Source organism: Mastigoproctus giganteus, chromosome 10 (genome assembly GCF_048544385.1).
Source record: "Mastigoproctus giganteus isolate SK-2022 chromosome 10, ASM4854438v1, whole genome shotgun sequence".
Taxonomy (NCBI): Eukaryota; Metazoa; Arthropoda; class Arachnida; order Uropygi; family Thelyphonidae; genus Mastigoproctus; species Mastigoproctus giganteus.
The window spans coordinates 213164760-213191307 of NC_143584.1; the positions used below are offsets into that span (position 1 = coordinate 213164760).

At 36.1% G+C, this 26548-nt stretch overlaps 1 protein-coding gene across 1 annotated transcript in view; it reads left to right on the forward strand.

Annotated features, from left to right (window-relative positions):
- Window positions 1–26548, forward strand: part of LOC150079871 (ATP-dependent DNA helicase Q1-like) — a 53046-nt gene that overhangs the window by 18776 nt on the left and 7722 nt on the right. Inside the window, exons 6-9 of the mRNA XM_090383266.1 lie at window positions 2265–2346; window positions 4579–4845; window positions 8165–8303; window positions 9127–9221. Coding sequence (XP_090239392.1) covers window positions 2265–2346; window positions 4579–4845; window positions 8165–8303; window positions 9127–9221 — 583 coding nt within the window. The remainder of the gene's footprint in view (window positions 1–2264; window positions 2347–4578; window positions 4846–8164; window positions 8304–9126; window positions 9222–26548) is intronic.

A 26548-nucleotide genomic window follows, 5' to 3' on the forward strand; every position in this document is an offset into this window, starting at 1 on the left:
ACCCTAGTGTTTCCATAACCTTTTGCCCCAGTAAAGGCTGAGTGGCTGTAATCCATACACTATGACAAGTAAGCAAACACGTTCTGTGACTACTAAAGCATCCAAAGCTGTGCAAAATGAATAGAAAATATATGGGCACAAATATGTCTCTAAATTTACCACTTCTGAAATTTCCTTCATTCATTCTTTATACTTTAGCACTTTATGTATAGGAAAGCTTTTTTAATTTCTTTAAAATTAACATTATTTTTTTTTATAAACTCGGAGTTAACAAATGGAGAAAAGCATACCGTCTTGGTTGACTTTTTCAAGTTTCATTTCCCCATTTGGTGGTCAGCACTAGCAAGGATTTTCCATATATCTCACTTCAAACCTCAGTAAAGGTTTATGGTTTTCGACCTCTTTTTAATAACTGCACCCCTAAGTAATTTATTTTATTTTGTGGCACCCCTACTCAATTTCTTGGCTCTTAGCCTGTTAGATCCAATTCTCTCTCTCTCTCTCTCTCTCTCTCTCTCTCTCTATATATATATATATATATATATACACATACACACTGGTGTTCAAAGAAAGTGCATCACCTAGGAATTTCACATTTCTAATCCTTTTCTGTGATGGTGTGTTACATTAATGACTAACATCACAAATAGAAATATAAACAAAATATATTTATTAATTGTTAAGGCAAAGCTAAGTAATATTTGACAGGTGCTCTCAAAATATTCCAAAATGAGCATTTGCAACCTTTATACAACAGTTTTGGTAAACACGACAATTATGGCTGAAATGTTATCAGAAGCTCTCAGTTTGCTTCAGTTTATCATTTTAAATGGAAAACAAAATGAAAAGTTTACCAGGTGCAAACTAATATTTAGTTGAACTGCCTCTGGCCCTGAATGACAGCAGCACACCGTCAAGGCATTGACAAGATCAATTTTGGAAGATAATCAACTGATAGTTCGTGATTCCAAACACGAATTATGGCTTCCTGAAGTTCACGAAGGGTCTTTGGTTTCTTTCTGGCAACTGCAGATTCCACACGATGCCAACAGTTCTCTATGGGATTCAGATCCGAGCTGTTTACTGGCCAGCTAACAGTTGTAATGGACCGTTCTTCCAACAATTTTTTCATCTGTAACAAACGTAAACACATTACTGTCAATCCTCGAATACAGAAGTGTGAACTTACACTTTTCACCCGATGACAAGGAGCAGAGTCGTCCTGAAAGATGCAGTTACTCGGCAGGTTGAAATGGTCTCTAATGGTTGGCAGCAATTTGCCTTCCAATATAGCCACATATCCAGTGGCATTTACGAAACCTTTTATAAACTGCAGGTGACCTACTCCGCGATATGAAATGCACCCCTATATCATTTGGCTGGTAGGGAATTTCACTGTAGACACCATACAGTCTGGCTGGTGTCCTTCACCACATCTGCGGCGAATGGGAGACAAATCAGGCGTTTGATGGGAGACAAACTATTGTTTGTCTCCCATCAGAGCCATGCAGGTTGAATTTCTTCTCATCCGAGAAAATAACTGACTTCTGCTGCTCGGTGGTCCATTTGACCTGTTGGTCCTGTTTAATAACATTTAATATATATATATGTATAATATTAAAAAAAATGTTATATGATATTTATTACAATAATATAACTATAAACAAAATTACAATTCATAATATATTATATATACATATAATAATTTTATTCTTTATATAGAAGTACTAACTAAACATCAGTTGGAGATCACAAAAAAAATTAAAAAGATACTGTATGTCCTTTTATAATGAAATAAATAAATAAATTTTAGAATATATATATAAGTTTAAGTAACTTAAACCCTAATTACGTGGCACCCCTGGAATAATGTTGCGGCACCCTAAGGCACCCCCGGTTGAAAACCACTGGTCTAGTCCCTTGTTCAGAAATACAATCAAGTGCTTGCTTATATTTTTAATAAATAAAAAAGCATAAAGTGTAATAAAAAGTATGTTGTTGCTGGAAATGAATACTGGAAAACAGATATTCATGTGTTAACACACTGCTTTCGTTTCAGATATAACTTCAAGTGGAAATCTTATGTATATGTTTTTTGATCCATCTTACTATTTTTATCAGAATATAGATTACCTGACTGAAAAACATTAGAGAAGTTTTCAAATTGGGATTGTTGAGAATATCCTATAATCTGATGTAAATATTTAAAAAGTATCCATTACACAGATGGCTTTGAATTGCTGGTTTTCTGTTTGTCTTTTTAGGTTTGTTATAAGTCTTCTTCACAAGAAGAGACAGTTGATGAACTAGTGACGTTGCTGACTCATCGTTTCAAGGGGATGTCAGGTTCGATTATTTTTTGTTTGTTTTTTTCATGTAATCTTACTAGAATTAGAGCAGCGATGGTCAATTAACCATATTTGAGCTGCTTGCAGCTGTATTATAAAACTCTCAAAGAATATTAGAAAATAATAACCTATAAACTTCCAAGATAGAATTTTTTTAAAAAAAATTATAGTAATAAATATTTTTAAAATATATTTGCAGATTCAAAAAGAAGTTTATTGTGCCTTCATACCTTATGATATGTTACCAAGGATATAATTGTGCACCTGAGTGCAGTAATAATTCAATGTATAATTCAATAATAATTCAGTGGGTTAATTCAATGTACATAATAAAGGAGCTTTATAATGGGCTTTTGCATTTTTCCTTTCTAGAGCTATAGTTAGAGCTTTGTCTGAGAATAGCTCTAGCTATTCTCAGACAAAGGTGTAAGATTTCTCTTCTTGGTTTATCTTGGGTTTTTCATCTCACATACCTACAAGATATGAACCAAATATGTGTTACTTTATTCCTATGCCTTTACATATCTCATCTGTGAAAATCTTTATAAAACATAAAAGAGTCTTGCTTTTATTAATATTTTTTGCTTAATAAATTCTTTTTATTAACTCTCCTGCATTTGTGCAAAAAAAGAGGCACATAAACAGGTGTGCTGTTTTATTACTTTCAACTCAATATCATTGTGGGGAAGAAGGCAATAAATAGTTTTAAAACTATTTTAACATTATTTTTTTCTTTGACAACTCTATGTAGAAATCATACACAAGCAGGCATGTGTTACATTTTGTATCTCAGCATGGACAGAGATGATTTTTTTTATGGCTGTACTGCTTCACTTGAGATGCAGATCACTATTGAAGGCTGTGTTGATGGTTTATTAAAATTCACACTGATTTAATTCTAATAGGTTTTTTAATATTTAAATTTATTTATTTATTATTATTATTATTATTTTATTTGAATTGAGTTAAACAGCATGCCCACAGCAGGGTTAATGCAGTTTGTAGGCAGAACTAATTAAAAGGATTTGGTTTTCTAAATGAACATATCGATTTGAATTTTATGAATTTCTACACCATCTACGCAGTAGTTAATAGTATTAACCATATAGTTCAAGGAAGCCACAGGCTTTTGCTGCACTGGCCAAAAGAAGTAAATAAAACAAAATAAAATAAATAATAGTATAAAAATAAATAAATGAAAAGTAAAGAAACAACTTGTGTGTTCTCATTCCCCCACCTCACATTGGTAGCTTTCCCCAAACTGTCAGCCTCAGCTGCCCACAGAGGTAACTTATTCCAGTAACAAACAATTTGCTGGCTAAAAGGAAATTTCTGACAATTCAATCTAAATCTCTCATTGTACTATTCCATTTCAGAGTCTCATAGATATCAATGGGTTCCCCGCTAAGGTGTCTGATTGCCAAGTTCTGCACCCCACACGTTCAAATTCTTTCCTCATATCGGCATCCTTTTACTGATTTTACTGGGCATGTTGTCTATCTTTGGACCCTTTCAAGAAGCTTGATGTCTTCTTTTTTTAGGTGTGGTCCCCTTACTTGAATACAGTATTCCGTGTTGTTTTAAAACTGACTTATATAGTGGGATTAGACCTCCTTATGTCTACAAGCAAATGTTCGTTATACCAAATTATCAGTAGGATACCAAGTGGACTCTTTTTTTGCTGCCTCTCCACACTGCATGGAGAACTTTGTGTCTGACCATGTCATAATTCTTAAATCCCATTCTTCCTCTGTTATTTTTAATTTAACCCCTACCAAGTCTATAAGTTATTTCTGTTTGTCTTTTCAGGTTTGTTATAAGTCTTCTTTACAAGAAGAGACAGTTGATGTCTCCCCAACAGTAAGATCTTGCATTTTGATGCATTAAAACACAAGGCCTCCCATTTTCTGATCATCCTTGAAGCCTCTCCAAGTCATCCAGCAGGAGCCCTGCTTTTCACTGATCATTAACCACTCTCCCAATCTTTACATCACCTGCAAATTTGGAATCACACCCTCTTATCCCTTCATCAATATCATTTATGAAAATCAGAAGCAATAATGGTTCCATGAATCCTACCCATGATCGCGATGTGTTTCAGTTTATACAAATACCTCTCATGAGGTTACTGCTCAAATGCTTACATATGCTTTTAATGAACACTTTACTCTTTATGTGACTTTTTTGTCATAAATTAGCAATAATTTGTTTTATACAATTTCTTTTTTAGGGATAATTTATTGTTTCTCTATCAAAGATTCAGAAAGCATTACTAGTGCCTTACGAAAGAGAGGAATCCGAGCTTGTTGTTACCATGCTCAGTTAGCTGCTAAATTAAGAAATAAAGCACATGTAAGTTGGACAAAAAATGAAATTCAAGTAATTGTTGCTACTGTGGCATTTGGAATGGGTATTGACAAGCCAGATGTTCGTTTCGTTATCCATCATTCAGTTTCCAAGTCAATGGAGAATTTTTATCAAGAAAGTGGACGTGCAGGTAATTGTTTCTTTAACTTTATTATCATTGTTATTACCTGCTCTGTGATAATAATAGGCCCATCAAGGATAAAAACTTATCCATTATAATTGTTTGCAAACACAAAGCCATACTACATAACTTGTGTTTTGGTAGTCCTGTTTGTACTATCTGAAATATTTTTTGCACCTTTTTCTTTCATGCTTGTATATTTTAAGGAGCTTTAAAAAAAATGCCATCTCTTTCTATTATGTTTCTTTCACAAAATAATTAGTAAACATTGTTCAGTAATTTATCTCAAAAATACAAATCTGTGAATTTTTAATTCCTATGAAATCTCCATCATCCATTACCCCTCCTTACATAAAAAGCAGTTTTCATTCCTTTCCATCACAGTTTAGATTTTTGTTCTGTTTTTGAACCATGTGGGGACTATATCAATAATTATGATCTTTTCAAATCCACATAAAAAAAATAATAATTACAAAGGTTAAGCATAGGTGAAATCAGGATTCATTTCTTGTCAGTCTTGCATACGAACTCTCTCCTGTATAGACATCCACATGGGCTGCTTTCTTTTCTTGTGTAGCAAAATGAGAGATATGCTTGAATACGTTTGTTTTCTTTTAACATATCTTCTAGAAGTCATCAGTTATTCTTCATACCTGATAATGCTCCTGTCTATCATTTCCTCTTCTATAGCAGATTTTTGCCATTCAGCCCTTTCACTTTTCTCAAATGATTGTTGATCTTCATTGAAGTAATTTTAAACAATGAAAATCAGTTTCCTGTGGCAATACCTCTTCAACAGGAAACATCTTGTAAGCTTCCATCATAGCTTTCTTTGATGTAGACAAAACATTGGAGCTGTAAGCAGATCTCTGTTTATGTCCATAAGGTATTTGAGAAGCAGGCTCAAAAATAAGGTTAATTCATGATCATGTCTTCACATGCACAGACAAAAGAAAAGATTACTATTTGGTGAGTGAATGAGACTAACAGTGTAAACAAATGACGATAAGAGTTTTAAAAAGTAATTGTTTTTCTCTTTTAAAAAATTGTTTTGCCTTTCTTGAACAGCTTTCATAGTTCATTTGTTGAAAAGGGATGATAGATGGATATTTACTGTTAATGAAATATTCAGGAAGGACACAATACTGTATGCTACTATTTATATTGGGTCCTATGACTTGTGAATAGACTGTATAATTTGAAGAAGACTGCCTGAAATCATACAAAAAATGTTATTATAATGAAATGGAATGGAGATATGATGAAAATTTACTATTTTTTCATGTAATTTTTTAGGCTGTGATGCTTATTCACAAAATGACATTTCTTTTTATTTACTGAAGGTGTTAATGGATTCAATAAATGTGTAAGTTACCAAATGGAACTGAATTTTATCTGCTGTAGGAGCATGCTGTATCTGCTGTGACTCTGTTTCCCTTATTTTAAATTTTTTACCAATGATCCTGAGTGGTATACTGCTTGGGCTTATTTTATAAATTCCTGCGGTTGGAGTTATCCTTCTGTACATGTTATGGCTGTGTTTCATTTGATATGTTAAATGTTTGCTAACTGCATAAAAGTATACCTAACTTTTGTTAAAAAATTTCTAGCCATCATGTAGCTTTTTATTTTCAATCACAGCTGTTTTTACATGCAAAAGTCAGTATTTATAAATATTTATACTGGCATAAATATTTATGCCTGTATTTAAAGGCACATTTTTGAAGCCTACTGTGTTCATTGATAATGGCAAATAGATGTGTCAAATTTTGTAGCAGTTCCCTTTAAATTTTTACTAATGAACCCTGATAGTATACTGCTGGGGCCTGTGTTTCATTGCAGCCTACCTCAGCAATGGCAAAGTAATGTGTAAAATTTTTGCTAACTGCATAAAAGGATACCTAGCTTTTAATCTTGTGTTTCTACGTGATGGTTTTGTTAAAAAATTTTTGACCATTATATAGCTTTTTATTTTTGATAGAGCTGTTTTATGTGCAAGTCAGATGTATTTCATCCTTGTGTTGGAACTGGTTTTCCATTCACATGTATGATGCCAGTATTTAAAGACAAATTTTTGACATCTACTATGTTCATTGGTAACAGCAAACTGATGTGTCAAAGTTCCCAGTGGCATAAGAGGCTATCTGGCTTTCAACTTTTGTTCTGTTGTGTGTGGGGGTATCCCCATGGCCTGGTATTAAAATTTTCCAAGAAGTAAATGGCATTAATTTCAGTTGGCATTGTTTTACATGAGAAAGTTGGGCTGCTTCAGTCCTACCATTAAAGTTGGTTCTTTTTCTACACGTGTTGTGGCTATATGTGGAAAGTTTTGCAGCCCACTCTGCTCATCAGGTCAGATGTCTTGGGCTATTAATAAAAAATGTGTATGCAACACTGAGCCTAATATCCCAATGAAAGGTGTTTTTCATCCAAAAGTGAGCTGCATTTTTCCATGGCTGATATGATACAGTGATGAATTTTGTGTGGCTCAAGATGATAAACAGCATGAAAAAAATATTAAATTAAAGGGACTTTCCATTTAATTTAATATTTTTCAGCACTAATTTAGTGGTTAATCATGTTTTTTATTCCTTTTCATTCTTGAAAAATTAAATGATTCTAATATATTTTTATATCTTGACTGAAAATTGCTCAACTCTCTCAATTCATAGGAAATTAATGATTTACATAGAGCAAGTTTTTTTGCTCTATATATATAATATCTCAAGACATAGATACCGATAATTTTGCATAATAAACAATATAATGCATATGTATATCAACATGGTGGCAAAAATTAAACTTGAGAATCCTGTTATTACAAGTGAGAAAATTTTCTCCATAATATAATTGTTTTCTTTCTCATATTAACTGAATTAATTCATTAACCATCTACTCAAATATCTACCATAATAAAATTAAAAAAGATTATCAATTTTTAAAATGAGAATTACAAATATTCTGCATAGTGTTAATAAGGGTATGTGATTGAAATTTTCTCTTGATAATTAATAACATGTTCTGATTTGTACAGATACTTCATACTCATTTAAATCAAAAAAAATGTTTTTGGTCCTTCGAATTGACTAGGTTTTATTGTAACTCTACATAAACATTGCTCTTTCTTGGATTATTTTGTCAATACCGATATATTTTTTGTTTCCACCTTGTTATATTCATAGTAGTTTATATCTAACTAAAGAAATTTGGCACAGTTTTTTTTTTTTTTTTTTTTTTTGTTAATGTTCACAGTTATTAATAGTATGCAGATAACTTATAAGAAAATATAATCTAAAATTCTGTAACTGAATTCAGGTATGGATTGCAGGTCGAGATGATAAACCAGCCAGTTGCATTTTGATGTATCGTTTTGGTGATGTGTTTCGGCAGAGCACAATGGTATTCACAGAACAAACAGGATTAGACAATTTGTATAGTATGGTAGCATACTGCCTAGACTTAGGAAGGTAAGAATACATTGTATTTTACTGTTACATAGATAGGAATGTGTATATTGTTTACTATTTTATTCAGTGACTTGTACTTTACAGTTTAATTAACACATCATATTGCATCATGTGATGATTTGTTATTCTTCACATGAAAATCTGCTGTTTTAACACTTTCAGTGCTGGATTTTCTGATGACAGTTTCGACCCAGAATTGAAAACATGGGATTGAGTCAATCTGGATTGGAAAGGGCAGAAACATTTTTCGGCTTTCTTTTCACTATAACTGAATTAATCAGCCTCTGGTGAAGGTTGCTTGACAAAATATCTTGTTTTTCTTTTGTCAAATTGAAAGGAAAAGTTCTAAAAATAGGGTGGTTTCCCTTCCAAGTTGATTAAATGAAGGCACATATTTGCATTCAAGAAGCAGTGAATTTGCTAAGTTAATATAACTGTATACACTTTAGAGTTGATAAAGAGACACTCAGCCTCAACCTACTCCTTTATATTTGCACAAATATGTGGTTTCTGTGAGTGAAAGAACCCCTTTTGCTTGAAAGAGGATAACACTTTATATCACACAGTTCTGTTTAATATTGTTTTGGCTCTTTCACTGTTTTTCCCTCATACCATTGTTTGTTACAGAAACATAAGGTACAGATTTACTGCATGAGCAGTCAAACCTGTTTATTACCTCAAATGCTGTTTTTCCACTTATAGTGCATATTTTATGATTCTAGCTAGTAACTTTTCATGATAATCAATTCTTAGATGATGCTTAAAAATATATTTGTATATGTAAACTACTCATATGCATTACACTGTCCTTATATTTATTTAGATGTAGACGATCCATAATAGCAAACCACTTTGGTGAGAGATGGGAATCATCTGATTGTAAAGGAAATTGTGATCATTGCAGTCCCGAAAACAGAAGTAAGTAATGACCATTACGTAGCTTTAAAATTTTTTTGGTCTGTGGGGAGGAATTGAATTAATCCCCACCCCATAAATTGAAAACCTAAGTGAAATCAAAAATAGAAAAGCATATTTTGAACTGAAGTCAGAATTGTTTTAAAACTTTTCTATATTTAGATTCAGGTAAATTTAAACAAAAGCCTCGTACCCTAGAATATTATTGTACAGGTTAGGGCAATAGCCTTAGTTTTGTATGAGCTATGAACAAACTAGGTTTGCTATGAAATACATCATTCTCATATTGTCAAGGTACTTCACCATGAGTTACCTGGGTATTTGCATTATGCAATTTAAATAAAATGCACTGCTCTAGTATGGAAGTATACTGCTACTTATTTATGAAATGGCATACACTTTAAATAAATACCAATATATTTCTCCCTTTTGAGCAGTGCTTTTTATTTGGAGTGTGTAGTGCAATACCAAGGCAACTTGTGATGGAATTCCCCGATAGGAGATCAATCCATTTCATATTAAACCATGTTTGGTAGCAGCTAAGTGAAAAAAGAGAGACTATAGCTAAGTTTTTGCTAAATGCAGAAGTGAGACTATTGTCCTAACCTGCACAATTGTATTGCAATTTAGACAAATGGTATAAATTTTCATGGAACAGAGACCTATAAATATTCATTGCTGAATTCAGTGGTAGCCCGTGATATAAAAGTTTTGGTTGCAGTTTTTGTTTTGATTTTTGAAACTTTCTACATTTGAACATCATTAATGATAATTATTATTATTGATCACATCAAAAGTTGATGTGTCTAACAAAGCATTCACTGAGCTATTGGGCTGCAAATGTTCTAAAACTCAGCTGAACTGTATGGCTCACAGAGCATATGCCTGGATTGAAAGGGACTTTATCGATAAAGTCTCTTTCAATGTATCCTATCACCTATAATTAACATTTGGTGTTATATTATTATTACTTTGTTTTACTAATGATTATTTTTTACTAGGTTTGGCCGTGGGGCCCGGTAACGGCTATTATAGAGTTACTTGGTGTTTTGATCTACGGGTATATTTTTGAGCAGCTTGTTAAAATACATATGTTCTTATATTTATATAGAATCGATTTTATATTTTCAGCCACCACCATCATATCTAACATAATATACTATTAAATAGCACGTACCTATTTTACTTAAACTATAAAAAAAATATATATATATATATTATATATACATATATTGTGTGGCACCATCCTTGTCTTTTCTTTGCCATGATGAGTGAAGTGTGCTTAACTTAAAGCCGTATTATAATGCTGCAAGTCTTTATGTGGGCTGTTCCCTTTATTATGGGCAATCTGTGATGATGTGCTATCCCTCTTACTACAGTCTCGGTGGCTAACATTAGTAGAGGCATGTGATGCAAGAAAAAGCTTATGCAGCATCAACAAAAAAAAAACAAAAACCCTCCCATTTAATCCCTCCATTCGTTCCAAATGCCTGTACAGCTCAGCCTTAAATTTATTTAGGCTATCAACTTCCACAACAAAAGATGGAAGTCTGTTCCACCAATCAACTACCCACTGAATAAAGGCAAATTTCCACACATCTATTCTTCAACTGTCTTTCCTAAATTTGAATCTGTGCCCCCTTAGGTAATAGATATTACCACTGTTCTTGGTGTGGGAGGAATGTTTACAAGATTTTTTTTTTTTTTTTTCACTCCATAGACAACATAGTCTTGGGTGATGGTTACACGGATTTTCACTCAAGAAAACTAGTTTTTCAATAAGCAGGTAAACCTGACCATAGATTGCATGCAATGGATAGACATGATTTATTTATGTCTTGGTCTCAGCTTCCTCAGCATTTAATATAAACAATCTTGTCCTTTTTAGCAGATGCTGTGTTGATTGACATGCTTTTAGCTCAGACATTATTTCTAGCCTGGACGCATGGAACATAAGTATAGCAAAACTTCGACTTTTTCTATAAGAAAAACATGGAAGAGATTGCTGCTGAATAGGAAGTACATTTGCTTACATAGTATCTGCTAAGAAGTACAAGACTGTATTAGATTTCCTAGATAAAAGGAATGCCTGTTTTCTCTTTTATTATTATATTTTCTGTCTTCAGTGGATAGAAAGTTATCCAATTTTATAAAATATCATTAAAACTGTCAATAAAAATTGGGCATAAAATTCTTTTCAACCCTACAAAAGTCCTACAACAGCTTATTTTGTATCCTTTATATTATATATAAACAGTATAATCCATTATTTCAGTTGGTACAACATGGCCTCTATTGTCAATGTGCCATAAACCTTCAACTCACTCACCCACTCACTCACTCACTCATTGTTTTAGCATATGCTTGATTGTGTTCTATTTATTTTTTGCAATGAACCTTTCTTAAATAGAAAGGGTGCAAGAATATTTGCTGATGCTATCGAGGCAGTGTTAGGTGGGTTGGAAAACTGCTAGCTTGTGGGGAGACAAAGACAAATAGATTAACAGTAGCCACTTGCAGAGGTGAAAGAGATTCTTGCACTGCTTCTATTGGAATGAGCAGAAGCCTGAAAAACAAGATGCAGGATATTTCAGAGACTGCTGGGAGTCATTGCGGTACAAGTAAACACATGGGTTGTGTTAGGGTAGCTAAGAATAGAAATAGGTGCATGTATACTTGCGTGTACACCAATGCTAGGAGTTTAGTAAATAAATTTGATGAATTTGAGGTATTGCTCAAAACATCAAAGGCAGATATTGTTGGGATATCAGAGACGTGGTGTCACACAGATATAAGGAATGCAGAACTGGAATTTGGGGAGTACAACGTCTACAGAAAGGATAGACTGGATAGGAAGGGAGGAGGGGTTATGCTATTAGTTAAGAAATACATAAAATTCAAGGAAGTGAAGCCAGTGGACATCGCTGGACAGTGCAGTGTTGAGTCAGTTTGGTGTGACATAAGCATTGGGAGATCAAAATTGAGAGTAGGAGTGTGCTATAGGCCTAATGACTCTGATGAGTATAATAAGAAACTGTACAGGGAAATAGAGTGGGCCAGTAAATCAGAGAGTCTTATAATGGGAGATTTTAATTTCCCAGATATTGACTGGAATTTGGGGGCTGGTCACTCACACACGAGCAAGGCTTTTGTGGATTTATTGGATGATTGTTTTATACATCAGCATGTTCGGGAGGCAACTAGAGGGAGGAATACTCTTGATTTGATTATCAGCAGTGATTCTTCATGCATTAAGAATCTGCAGATAAATGAACCACTAGGTGGCAGTGATCGCAGTGTGCTGAAGTGGGATTTACTCAAAGAGGTAACTACCATTAGGGGTAAAGGGAAGGGTTATTGCTTTCGTAAAGGCAACTATGATGGACTGAGACAGTATTTAAATTCTATACAGTGGGACCAACTGATGATGTTACCAACAGCAAATTCAAAATGGGAGGCATTCAAAGAACTTATCTTGGAAGCTACTAGGCTTTACATACCAACTAAGAAATATTGTTCAAGGTTTAGGCCTAAATGGATGTCAGATGAACTAATGAGGCATATAGCAGAGAAGAAACATGCATGGGATACATACAAATTAACACATGACACAGAAGCCTATGATAGATACAAGTTGATCTGTAACCAAGTTACAAAGGAGGTTAGGCAGGTGAAGGCAGATTACGAGAAATCTTTGGCAAGGGATGCAAAGAAAAACAGCAAAGAGTTCTTTACTTATGTAAACTCTAGAAGGAAGGGGATGAATCAGATTGGTCCACTTGATATCGAAGGGTCAACTGTTGATGATCCTGCTCAGATAGCTAACAAACTAAATGAATATTTTTCATCGACATTCACACATGAGGAGTTATTTAGCGAGGGGAAAGCCAGAGGTGTATTCAACTCTAGCAGTAAGCTAGAGAATCTTGTAATAACTGAGAGTAAAGTGGAGGAGAAATTGTTGAGGATAAACACAAGAAAGCCACCTGGGGCGGATGGGATCTATCCAGTTATATTAAAGGAGGCAGCAGAGGAAGTAAGCAAACCCTTAGCCATAATTATGAGAGCTTCCTTGGACTCAGGGGAGGTACCCACAGACTGGAGATGTGCAAATGTGACCCCAATTCACAAAGGAGGATCAAAGGCTGACACAAGTAATTATAGACCTGTGAGTTTAACTTCTGTTCCAGGAAAATTAATGGAGGCACTAGTTAAAGAAGCACTGCGGGATCATTTAGACAAGACTTCAGTTATAGCTCAGACACAGCATGGTTTTGTTAAGGGGAAGTCTTGCCTGACCAATTTGATTGGATACTATGATGCAGTCACAAAGGAACTGGATGCAGGGAATAACTTTGATATTATATACTTGGATCTTAGAAAGGCTTTTGATACTGTTGCACATGGAAGACTGCTGCACAAATTGGAGCAGTGTGACATTGGAGGAAAATTGCTGCTATGGATAAAGGGGTGGTTGAGGGGGAGAAGACAGAGAGTGGTAATCAATGGACACTGCTCGTCGTGGACTAATGTTATTAGTGGAGTCCCTCAGGGCTCAGTGTTTTTCTAGCAGGGATAAGGAGGTGATTGTTCCCTTGTATAAGGCAATGGTCAGGCCACACCTAGAGTACTGTATACAGGTCTGGAGGCCTCATTTCAAGAAGGATGTAGAGCTGCTGGAACGAGTACAGAGAAGGGCAACAAGATTAGTGAATGGAACAAAGGGGTGCTCTTACGAAGAAAGGCTTAAATTTTGCAAATTACAGTGTCTGGAGACTAGGCACCAGCAAGGTGATCTTATAGAGGTGTATAAAGCCTTGAATGGTTTGAGCATGCTCAATGCTGATGGGATTCTTCCTCTCTCTCAGAATAATCACCTGAGATGGCATAAATTCAAATTGAGGAAAGACAGATGTGCGGAAATTTGCCTTTAGCCAGCGGGTGGTTGGTTGGTGGAGTAGACTTCCGTCCCTTGTCGTGGAAGTTGATAGCCTAAATAAGTTTAAGTCTCAGCTGGACAGGTATTTTGAACGAACAGAGGGGTGAAGTGGAAGTGGTTTTTTTTTTTTTTTTTTTTTTGTTTTTTGGCCGATGCTGCATAAGCTTGCTTTCTTGCATCAAATGCCTCTACTAATGCTAATGCTAACCTACTTTTTAATTGTTATAAATCTAACTTTGTGAGGAATATGGATCATGGATATGATACAACAGCCTTCAAATGAAAATGCACAATGATAATATAATGAATTCAGAACATGAAAAGTTCTTATGTTGTGCAAAAAAATTCTCTATCATATATAAAGCTAGTGGCTATGTGAGTAGCCACTAATTTTCCTACCAGGAAACAGCAGACTTCAGATATACTGTTGAAAGCAAAAACATCTATAACTTATTGTGGCAAGCAGCATTTCTGTTGTATTCAGGTAAAGAGAAATTTTGGTAAATGACAACAAACTCCTCTTTTCCACTCCATAAAACAAATAAATGCAGAACAGCAAAAACTGCACATGTTTCAATTTTAGAATCAGTTCTGTGGTAGTATTTTTAAATAGGAAATCAATCTCGTTTTGTTTAAAATTAGAACAGAAAATTCCAGCTTACAGTTAGATTATTAGCATTTCCCCTTTTTTGGACAATAATTAAGAAGGTATTTTTAAATATTTAATAGAGAAATAAAAAAAAAAATTCTTGAAAAGTAGTTTCCAGTTTGGTGGGCAAGTGTTTAAGAAAAAATGGGTAACAAGTTAGGTAATATATGCATTTTGTTGCATTTCAGACACATTCAGTTATCAAATAACATGCCTAAAACCTTTTGTACTGTGCTTAAGAGATGGTTTCAAATCCTCAGCATGTGATGTTCATCACTTATTGTGTAGCATTCTTTGGGGGGGGGAGGCACAGAGGATATTGCTGTACCTACTGACATGCTATTTGGTACAAAGAATACCCTAAAAAAAAAGTCCTAAAATTCTGATATGGGATCTAAGTAACTGTTCCAAATTTATCATGATGTCTCTATGTGTGGAAGTGGAGGGGGGGGGTTATGGAATCAGAATTGGACCTAAAACCTTCCCATCGGCCAACAAATCAAACACTGAAAATTTGGTGTCAATGAGACCTTTTCTCCTTGAGTAATAGTAATGCTTGAAACATACTTTCATTTACACACACACATACAGATTTCTGTTGAATGGGGGGGGGGCAGAAAAACACACTGAAAATTTGGTGCTGGTCTGACATTTCCTTCTCAGTAATGCTTGAATATCCAAACCAATATAGATTTCTGTAGGCACTGTTAATTTGTGATTGACCATCTTTCTTCTACTTTAATGCTGCCGAATGGTGTTTGCGACTTCGTTTTGATATTGTTCTCTGTCTAGCGCTGCGTGTAGAATTTGTGCTGTTGTCATGTGAAGCCAGGTGTTGATGTTATCTAGCCATGCCATTTTCGGTCTGCCTGGGCGTTTCTTGCCTTCGATCTTTCCCTCCAGGATGAGTGGTAGTAGGTGATATTTTTGTTGGTTCCTAGCGATGTGACCTAGGTATTTGCATTTCCTGCTGATGATGGTTTTGAGCAGGTCCCGTTCCGTGTGCATGTCCTGCAGGACCTGTGCGTTGGTTATCTTGGCTGTCCACGGAATTTTCAGCATTCTTCGGTAGAGCCACATTTCGAAGGCCTGGAGCTTTTTTGTAGTGGCTGATGTTAGAGTCCAGGTTTCTACACCGTAGAGCAGTATTGGCCAGATGTAGCATTTCAATGTGCGTAATTTGAGCACGATGTTCAAGCTTCTGTCGGTGAGGAGGGTTCTCCATTTGGTGAATGCCTGCCTGGCTTGTTCAATTCTGCTTTTGATTTCGGCCTCATGGTTCAGCTGGTCATCAATGAGTACTCCGAGATACTTGAAGCGGTGTATTTGCTCTAATTTTTCGTTGTTTAGTTTGATCGTGATTTTGCTTGCAGTCCTGCTGACCTTCATCACCTTTGTTTTCTTTTTGTTGATTCGTAGCCCCCATGCTTGGCTTTCTATGTCCACTTCGTTCAAGATGGTCTGTAAATCTTGTTCTGAATCCGCTATTAGTGCTGTGTCATCGGCATATCTTAAGTTATTGATGTAGTGTCCGTTAACTTTTATGCCGATGTTCTTGTCAGCCAGTGTTTGGTCGAAGATCATTCCGAATAGATGTTAAAAAGAATGGGAGATAATGGACAGCCTTGCCGGACGCCTTTTTTTATTGGAATTGGGTCTGTCAGATCGTTGTCATAGCGAAGCCGGGCTGTTTGATTCCAGTAGAGAGTTGTAATAAAGTTGATATCATTGTTTTCAAGCCCAAGTTTTCTCAGTCGGTCAATTAGGTGGTCGTGGTCTACTGAATCGAAGGCTTTCTCGTAGTCAATAAAACATATATACACGTCTTTTTGATGTTCATAGCACCTTTGTAGCAATATTTGTAAACAGAAAATTGCTTCTCTGGTGCCTAGTCCCCTGCAGAATCCGAACTGTGTGTTTCCTAGTGCACTTTCGCACTTACATCTTATCCTTTGCTGAATCACCTTGAGGAAGACTTTTAGCACCTGGCTCATTAGACTGATCAGCCTGAAGTCTTCGCATTTCCGGCTGGTAGCCTTTTTTGGTAGGGCCACAAAGATGGATTGGAGCCATTCGGATGGAATGTCGTTGTTGTTGTAGATTTGATTGAACCATTTCGTTAGTTGTTGGATGTTGCTGTAGTCTAGTTGTTTCAGCAGTTCCACATGAATCTGATCAGGTCCACAGGCCTTGCCTGGCTTTGTTATTCGGATGGCATGTTCTACTTCTTTAATTAATTAATTTAACTACTTTGGTAGCTATGTTAAAATAATGCATTTGCACTAACCTACATATTGTGATTGACCCTAAATTCGGATTAACAGAAGATGCACTAAAAATTCAATGTCAATTTGATGTTTTATTAGGTAATGCCCAGGCATCCAAATTATACTCCCATTTATAGTCTGATATAGAGAACTCGAAATTTTAGAAAAGCAAAGTTGCTGTATGGTTGGTTCAACTTTATTAAAATTTGGGATGGCTTGACAAACCTTTCTAAAAGACCTAAGTATAATATAAAAGCTGATGAAAATCCATCCACTTTGAGTGGATGGATTTTCATCAGCTTTTATATCAAAACATCTCTCCCCCTCAGCAGCAAGTAAGCTAGGGGGGAAAAAACCTATCTGTAATAGATCTTTCAGCACAGTCCTTAAAACGATTCTATGAAGCATGCTTGGGAAAACCAATGCATTCCATTTATCATGTTTCTGAACTTGTACTGTACTGCATCTTCTGCTGAAAGTTCTAATAATTCTTGGATATTTATTTAACAAAACTTTCTTTTGGATGGTCCAGATGATATGGGAATTGCAGAGATGACAGTAGTATATCGACAGACTGTTAGATGAGTTTGATCCCAATAGCATCTATAATTGTAAGTCTTTTATAGAGTTATTATTAATATAAATATAATATGCTTCACCACACAGCTAAAAATTTTTAAGGAAAAAACAAGGTTGGTACTTATGGTGACCCTCTCTCAATGTCTGCTGCACAGTTGTTTATCTTGGAAAAAGATCAAATAAGACAGGATTGTTAAAACAAATTGAAAAAAAAAAAAAAAAAAAATATATATATATATATATATATATATATATATATATATGTAGAAAGAGAAAAATGATGTTATATTCACACTGTGCTCTCAGAGAGCAGTTTTATAGCCTTTACAGATTTTCCATCAAACTTCGGTGGACAATCTTTAACTGTTTTAAAATAGTGTGTTATTTATTTCTAAGTACATTCCAGGTTGTGTGGTCTGCTCACAGTTACTTTAATCCTGTTATAAACAAATACATGTTATTAACTAACCCTCTCATTTGTCAGTTGCCAAAGTATTGTTGGGCAATTCATTGCACTTATGATCCATGTACCAAGAGTAAATGTTGAGTACAGTCAGTCCTCGTATAGCACGATAGTTGTGTTCCTAGAAACGCTCGTGCAATGCAAAATTGTGCAATATAAACAACAGGCCCTGTGGGAGAAATAGGATTAGGTGCCGACCACCCAAGATTGAACACACATTACAACTAAGTAACGTAATAAAATATTGCTAATACTTTTTCTTCTATCGTAAACAAACTTGTTTTTTGTTTGATTTTCTATCTAAACAGATGACAGCTGTTCCATTTTTTAATTTAATGGATTGATTTGCCAAATGGATTTTGAGTTATTCCTGCTATTTTCTCTGCATTCTTTGTAATTCTCGGCGTTGCCTCATTTAGGTCTGTAGCACCTGCAATATCACATGGTTTTTCATTTCGCTCAAAGCGTTTCACAATTTCATATTTTTTCTCCATCGACAGAGGCGGACTGGCCTTGATACACATAAGCCTTACTGGGGAAACCCCGGTGGGCCGGAGACCGGTGTGATTTTGGCCATAAACGCTGGTATGAGGTCAATATAAATTTTCCCGGGTAAGAATTTTTGATCCAGTCCGCCTCTGTTTATCGATATTGCTTTTCTTTTTCTCTCTGAATCTGCAGTGTCTTCACCAGGACGCTTCCTTTTCACACCTTTTAAGTATTTTACTCATTCTTAGGGAATAAAGCACAATTACAAAACGAGGAGGCACCCTTGATACACATAAACAAAGCTACGCGCGTGTAGCAACTGAATAAACAACACCGCAAAAGCAGAGACACACTATTAACACCTCACATTTTACTAAAGCACATTTCTAGGGGTTACTACCACAAAAAAATAAAAACAATTTCCAGTTTCTGCTAGTGGAATCTGTTATAAACTCGATCTAATTGCATTTGCGATTATACCGATAGCTGGAATTGTGTGGGTTTTTACGTTATTATGGTGAAATGTGTTTCCCCTCCACTGATATAAAACACATAAATACATTTTCAGAATCTTCTCTTCATTCCTATCGTGTTGCGTTCAGTTGGGGGTGATTCTGCATTCGACTGCCATTTCTTGTAAACACAAAGGCGACTCGTGCATAAGCGAATTTGATTCGTGTTATATAAGATATCGTTCCGCTATTTATAAATCGTGTATGATCGAATTCGTGTAGTGTAAACACATGTTATATAAGGACTGACTGTACCTTTTTTTCACATTCCACAACTGCCATTTATTCTTTCTTGTGCCTTTTTTCATAGTGTAAATAACGAATATATATTCTTTCTTTCTTTTTTTTTTTTTTTTTTTTTTTTTTTGGAAAATTTATTCATATTAGCATTAGTAAAGGCACATGATGCAAGAAAGCAAGCTTATATAGCATCAGCTAAAAAAAAAAACACCCTTCTCATTTCACCCATCCACTTGCTCCAAATGTTTGTCTAGTTCTGCCTTAAATCTATTTAAGCTATCAACGTCTACAACAACAACAGATCGAAGTTTGTTCCAGCAATCAACCACCTGCTGGCTAAAGGCAAACTTCCACACATCTATCCTACAACTGTCTTTCCTCAATTTGAATTTATGCCTTCTTAGGCGATTATTCTGAGCAAGAGGAAGAATCCCATCAGCATTGAGCATACTCAAACCATTCAAAGTTTTTACACCTCAATCAGATCACCTCGCAGGTGCCTAGTCTAAAAACACTGTAATTTGCTAAACTTAAGCCTTTCTTCGTAAGAGCAACCCCTTGTTCAATTCACTAATCTTGTTGCCCTTCTCTGTACTCGTTCCAGCAGCTCTACATCCTTCTTAAAATGAGGCCTCCAGACCTGTATACAGTACTCAAGGTGTGGCCTGACCATTGCTTCATACAAGGGGATAATCACCTCCTTATCCCTGCTAGAAAAATTCCTGTATATCATTGACAAGACACCATGAGCTACTCTTGCAGACAGTTTGCACTGCTCAGAAAACTTCATATCTGCCTACACAATTACCCCCAGATCCTTTTCATTCTCTGCCACTGTCAGTATAGTACCACACCGTTGATACAGTACTCTGGGGTTACTGCTTCCCATATGCAGTACTTTACATTTGTCAATGTTAAATTTCATTTGCCACTTCTCAGCCCATCTGCTCAACTTTTCTAGATCCTGTTGCAGCAGCATACTGTCATTAACAATCCTGCTGACCTTCATATCGTCTGCAAACTTGGACATTAAGCCCGATATACCATCACCAATATCATTAATAAATACAGAAAACAACAGTGGATCCAGTACTGAACCCTGGGAGACTCCACTAATAACATTAGTCCACGAAGAACAGTGTCCATTGATTACCACTCTCTGTCTTCTCCCACTCAACCATCCCTTTATCCATAGCAACAATTTACCTCCAATTTGCCTCCAATGATATCAAAATTATTCTTTGCATCCAGTTTCTTTGTGACTATATCATAGTATCCAATTAAATTGGCTAGACAAGGCTTCCCCTTAACAAGCCCATGCTCTGTCCGAACTATAACTGAAGTCTAGACTAGATGTTCCTGCAATGCTTTTTTAAACAATACCTCCATTAATTTCCCTGGATCAGAAGTTAAACTAACAGGTCTGTAATTACCTGTATCACCCTTTGTTTCCTCCTTTGTAGATTGGGGTCACATTTGTACATCTCCAATCCATGGGTACCTCCCCTGAGTCCAGGGAAGCTCTCATAATTATGGCTAAGGGTTTGCTTACTTCCTTTACTGCTCCTTTAATATAACTGGATAGATATCATCCACTCCATTTGCCTTTCTTATGTTTATCGTCAACAATTTCTCTTCCACTTTACTTTCAGTTATTACAAGATTCTCTAGCTTACTGCCAGAGCTTAATACACCTCTGGCATTCCCCTCCCTGAATAACTCCTCATGTGTGAATGTAGATGAAAAATATTCATTTTGTTTGTTAGCTACCTGAGCAGGATCATCAACAATTGAACCGTCATTATCAAGTGAACCAATCTGATTCATTCACTTCCTTCTAGAGTTTACATTGTTTTTCTCTGCATCCTTTGCCAAAGATTTCTCGTAATCTTCCTTTGCCTGCCTAACCTCCATTGTCACTTGGTTACAGACCAGCTTATATCTATCATAGGCTTCCATGTCACCTGTTAATTTATATGTATCCCATGCATTTTTCTTCTGTGCCACATGTCTAATTAGTTCATCTGAAATCCATTTAGGCCGGAACCTTGAACACTAATTCTTAGTTGGTATGAAAAGCCTAGTAGCTACCAGGATTAATTCTTTTAATGCTTCACATTTTGAATTTGCTGTTGGTAACATCATCAGCTGGTCCCACCGTATAGAATTTAAATACTGTCTCAGACCACCGTAGTCACCTTTATGAAAGCAAAAACCCTTCCCTTTACCCCTGATGGTAGTTACCTCTTTGAGTCGATCCCACTTCAGCACACTGTGATCACTTCCACCTAGTGGTTTCTTTATCTGCAGATTCTTAGTGCATGAAGAATCACTACTGATAATCAGATCAAGAGTATTACTCCCTCTAGTTGCCTCCCAAACATGCTGATGTAGAAAACAATCATCCAATAAATCCACAAAAGCCTTGCTAGTGTGTGAGTGACCAGCCCCCAAATTCCAGTCAATATCTGGGAAATTAAAATCCCCATTATAAGACTCTCTGATTTACTTTCCCACTCCATTTCTCTGTACAGTTGTTTATTATACTAATCAGGGTATTAGGCCTATAACATACTCCTACTTTCAGTTTTGCTTTCCCAGTGCTTATGTCACACCAAACTGACTCGACACTGCACTGTCCAGCGATGTTGACTGGCTTCACTTCCTTGGATTTTTTGTTTTTTAACTAATAGCATAACCCCTCCTCCCTTCCTATCCTGTCTATCCTTTCTGTACACATTGTATTCCCCAAATTCCAGTTCTGCATTACTTATATCTGTGTGACACCACGTCTCTGATATCCCAACAATATCTGCCTTCGATGTTTTGAGCAATACCTCAAATTCATCAAATTTATTTACCAAACTCCTAGCATTGGTGTACACGCAAGTATACATGCACCTATTCCTATTCTTAGCTATCCTAACACAACCCATGTGTTTACTTGTACTGCAATGACTCCAGCAGTCTCTGAAATACCCTGCATCTTGTTTTCCAGACTGCTGCTCATTCCAATAGAAGCAGTGCAAGAATCACTTTCACCTCTGCCAGTGGCTACTGGTAATCTATTAGTCCTTGTATTCCCCCAAGCTAGCAGTTTTACGACCCAGCTAACACTGCCTCGATAGCATCAGTAAGTATTCTTGCAAAATAAGTAAAATGCCAATAATATGGATAGATTCCATATTTTATTTAATATGAAAAAAAGCAGATTATTTCATTTTGAGAATCATTTATTAGAATGTAGCTACTTCTAGACCTGCATAGATTTAGATTTTGTTAAAAAACAGTTCCTTTGAAAGAACATATGGTGGTCACTACAGAATGTAGACACCAAGAAAATAATAACTTTGCAAGCATATTGGTTTCAATAAACCATTTACAAGGGACCTTTGAGACAAAGAATTTAGCAGCCATAGAAAACCCTAGCAATTGATAGCTTAAGAGGAGAATGCATGGAAATGGTGTAAATGAATTTTGGCACAGATCAAATTAAAATAGAATAAAAATAAGTAAAAAGTTCATGAACTGCATAGGAACAGATTATGATATAAACATCTGCACTTTTTTCAAAAGTTGGTGTAGTTATTAGTATTAATCTTAATTTATTTTTTATTCACTGAAAGCAGTATATTGTTGGGATAGCAGAGACGTGGTGTCACAAAGATATAAGGAATGCAGAATTGGAATTTGGGGAGTACAATGTGTACAGAAAGGATAGACAGGACAGAAAGGGAGGGGGTGTTATGCTCTTAATTAAGAAAAACATAAAATCAAAGGAAGTGCACCCAGTTAATATAGATGAACAGTGCTCTGTTGAGTCAGTTTGGTGTGAGATAAGCACTGCGAAAGGAAAAATAAGAGTAGGAGTGTGTTATAGGCCTAATGACTTGAATGAGTACAATGAACAATTGTACAGAGAAATAGAGTGGGCCAGTAAATCAGAATGTCTTATAATGGGGGATTTTAACTTCCCAGATATTGACTGGAACTTGTGGGTTGGTCACTCACACACTAGTCAGACTTTTGTGGATTTATTGGATGATTGTTTTCTGCAGCAGCATGTTTGAGAGGCAACCAGAGAAAGTAACACTCTTGATCTGGTTATCAGCAGTGATCATTCGTGTATTAAGAATTTGCAGATAAAGGAACCACTAGGTGGCAGTGATCACAGTGTGCTGAAGTGGGATTTACTCAAAGAGGTAACTACCGTCAGGGGTAAAGGAAAGGGTTTTTGCTTCCGTAAAGGGGAGTACAGTGGTCTCAGACAGTTTTTAAATTCTGTACAGTGGGATCAACTGACGATGTTACAAACAGTAAATTCTAAGTGGGAAGCATTCAAGCAATTAATCGTGGAAGCTACTAGACTTTATATACCGATTAAGAAATATCGTTCAAGGTTTAGGCCTAAATGGTTATCAAATGAACTAATGAGACTCGTGACAGAGAAGAAAAATGCATGGGATGCATATAAATTATCAGGTGACGCAGAAGCCTGTGGCAGATATAAGCTAGTCTGTAATCAGGTCACAAAGGAGGTTCGGCAGGCGAAGGCGGATTACGAGAAATCTTTGGCAAAAGATGCTAAGAAAAACAGCAAGGATTTCTTTACTTATATAAACTCTAAAAGGAAGGGGATTAATATGATTGGTCCACTTGACATCGATGGTTCGACTGTTGATGATCCTGCTCAGATAGCATACAAACTGAATGAGTATTTTGCATCTACATTCACACGTGAGGAATTATTACAGTTTGAAAATGGAAGAAGGTTATCAAATTGTAGCAGTGTGCTTAATGATTTTGTAATAACTGAGAGCAAAGTGGAGGAGAAATTGTTGAAGTTAAACATAAGAAAGGCACCTGGGGTGGATGGGATCTATCCAGTTATTTTAAAGGAGGCGGCAAAGCAACTAAGCAAACCCTTAGCCATAATTATGAGAGCATCCTTGGACTCAGGGGAGGTTCCCACGGACTGGAGATGTGCAAATGTGTCCCCAATTCACAAAGGTGGATCGAAGGGTGACACGAGTAATTACAGACTAGTTAGTTTAACTTCTGTTCCGGGTAAAATAATGGAGTCACTGGTTAAAAATGCATTGCAGGATCATCTAGACAAGACTGCAGCAATAATTCAAACACAGCATGGGTTTGTCAAGGGAAAGTCTTGTCTGACAAATTTGATTGGTTATTATGATGTGGTCACAAAGGAACTGGATGCAAAAAATAATTTTGATATCATATACTTGGATTTCAGGAAAGCTTTTGACACTGTTGCGCATGGAAGACTACTGTACAAATTGGAGCAGAATGGTATTAAGGGTAAGTTGCTACAATGGATAAAAGGATGGTTAAGTGGGAGAAGACAGAGGGTGGTAATCAATGGGTGCTGCTCTTCGTGGACTAATGTTATTAGTGGAGTCCCACAGGGTTCGGTGTTAGGTCCACTGTTGTTTTGTGTATTTATCGATGATATTGATGAAGGTATATCAGGCTTAATGTCGAAGTTTGCAGATGACACAAAGGTTGGCAGGGTTGTTAATGACAGTAATGGCAGTGTGCTACTGCAACAGGATCTAGATAATTTGGGCAGATGGGCTAAGAAGTGGCAACTGAAGTTCAACCTTGACAAATGCAAAGTACTGCATATGGGGAGAAGTAACCCCAGAGAAACGTACCAACTGTGTGGTACTACACTTAAGGTGGTAGAAAATGAAAAAGACCTGGGAGTAATTGTGCAGTCAGATATGAAGTTTTCTGAGCAGTGCAGACAGGCTGCTAGGGCGGGTGATGGGGTTTTGTCAATGATATATAGGAATTTTGCTAGCAGGGAAAAGGAGGTGATTGTCCCTCTGTATAAGGCAATGGTCAGGCCACGCCTTGAGTACTGCGTACAGGTCTGGAGGCCTCATTTTAGGAAGGATGTAGATTTGCTTGAGCGTGTACAGAGAAGAGCAACACGATTGGTGAGGGGAATGAAGGGATTCTCTTACCAAGAGAGGCTTAAGTTCTGCAAATTGCAGTGGCTGGAGACTAGGCACCTGCGCGGTGATCTGATTGAGGTCTATAAGGCCTTGAATGGGTTGAGCACGCTGAATTCTGATGGGATCCTTCCACTTGTTCAGATTACGAACCTACGGGGACATAAGTTCAAATTAAGAAAGGACAGATGTAGAATAGATGTGGGGAAATTTGCCTTTAGCCAGCGGGTGGTTAATTGCTGGAACAAACTTCCATCTGTCATTGTGGAAGTTGATAGGTTAAATAAATTTAAGGAGGAACTGGACAGGTATTTGGAGGGAATGGTGTGATTTTTTTTTTTTTTTTGGCTGATGCTGCATAAGCTCCTACACTTGCTTTCTTGCATCATGTGCCACTACTACTACTACTACTACCTGAGTCATTTAATTTATCTATAGTTGTCCTGCATGTAAATCTTGAAATAATCCATTGATAAGAATTCAGAATTTGAGTGGTGTTACTTTAATACCTTGTATAGTCTAATAATGGTACCTCTAAAACTGACCAATGAGAGTGCTTTCATCAGCCATTTGTTTTTCATTAATATTTGTTTATGTCAGTATTAAAGTTACAGTGAACAGACTAGATTAAATTCCAATGATTGAATCAACAAAATGGCTGAGTGCAACCATTTCGTTGATCCTCTCTTCAGGGTATACAATTTGGGGCAGGAGCTCTTTGGTAAGGAATTTGGTAGAGGACTGTTTATCTCATTTAAGTTGTTTAGATAACCATAAATTTCTCCAGTTAACAATTCCCCCCAAGGTTTTTTTTTTTTTTTTTTTTTTTTTTTCCAGTATCATTTACCTTCAGTTTGGTGCTACCCAAATGGTATTTTATTCTGAGATTACTGCTACCCAAATGCAGTAACTTGGATTTATCACTGTTATACATCAGTTGCTGTTTTTCAGCTCATCTGACTAGTTCAAGATCTACACCTTGTTGAAACAGCAGCAAACTTAGACACATTAAACTTTGAAATAATCACATTGAAATTATTAATAAATATTAGATACAATAAGGAGCTCAGCACCAAACCTTGTGGAACTCATTCTTAACTTTTGTCTTTTTTTGTCACTCTCAACTCTTAGTCCTTTGTCCATGATGATCAGTGGAGTTATAAGACTTATTTGATTACACAGTTCGTGGTATAAACACCATTATTTTGACC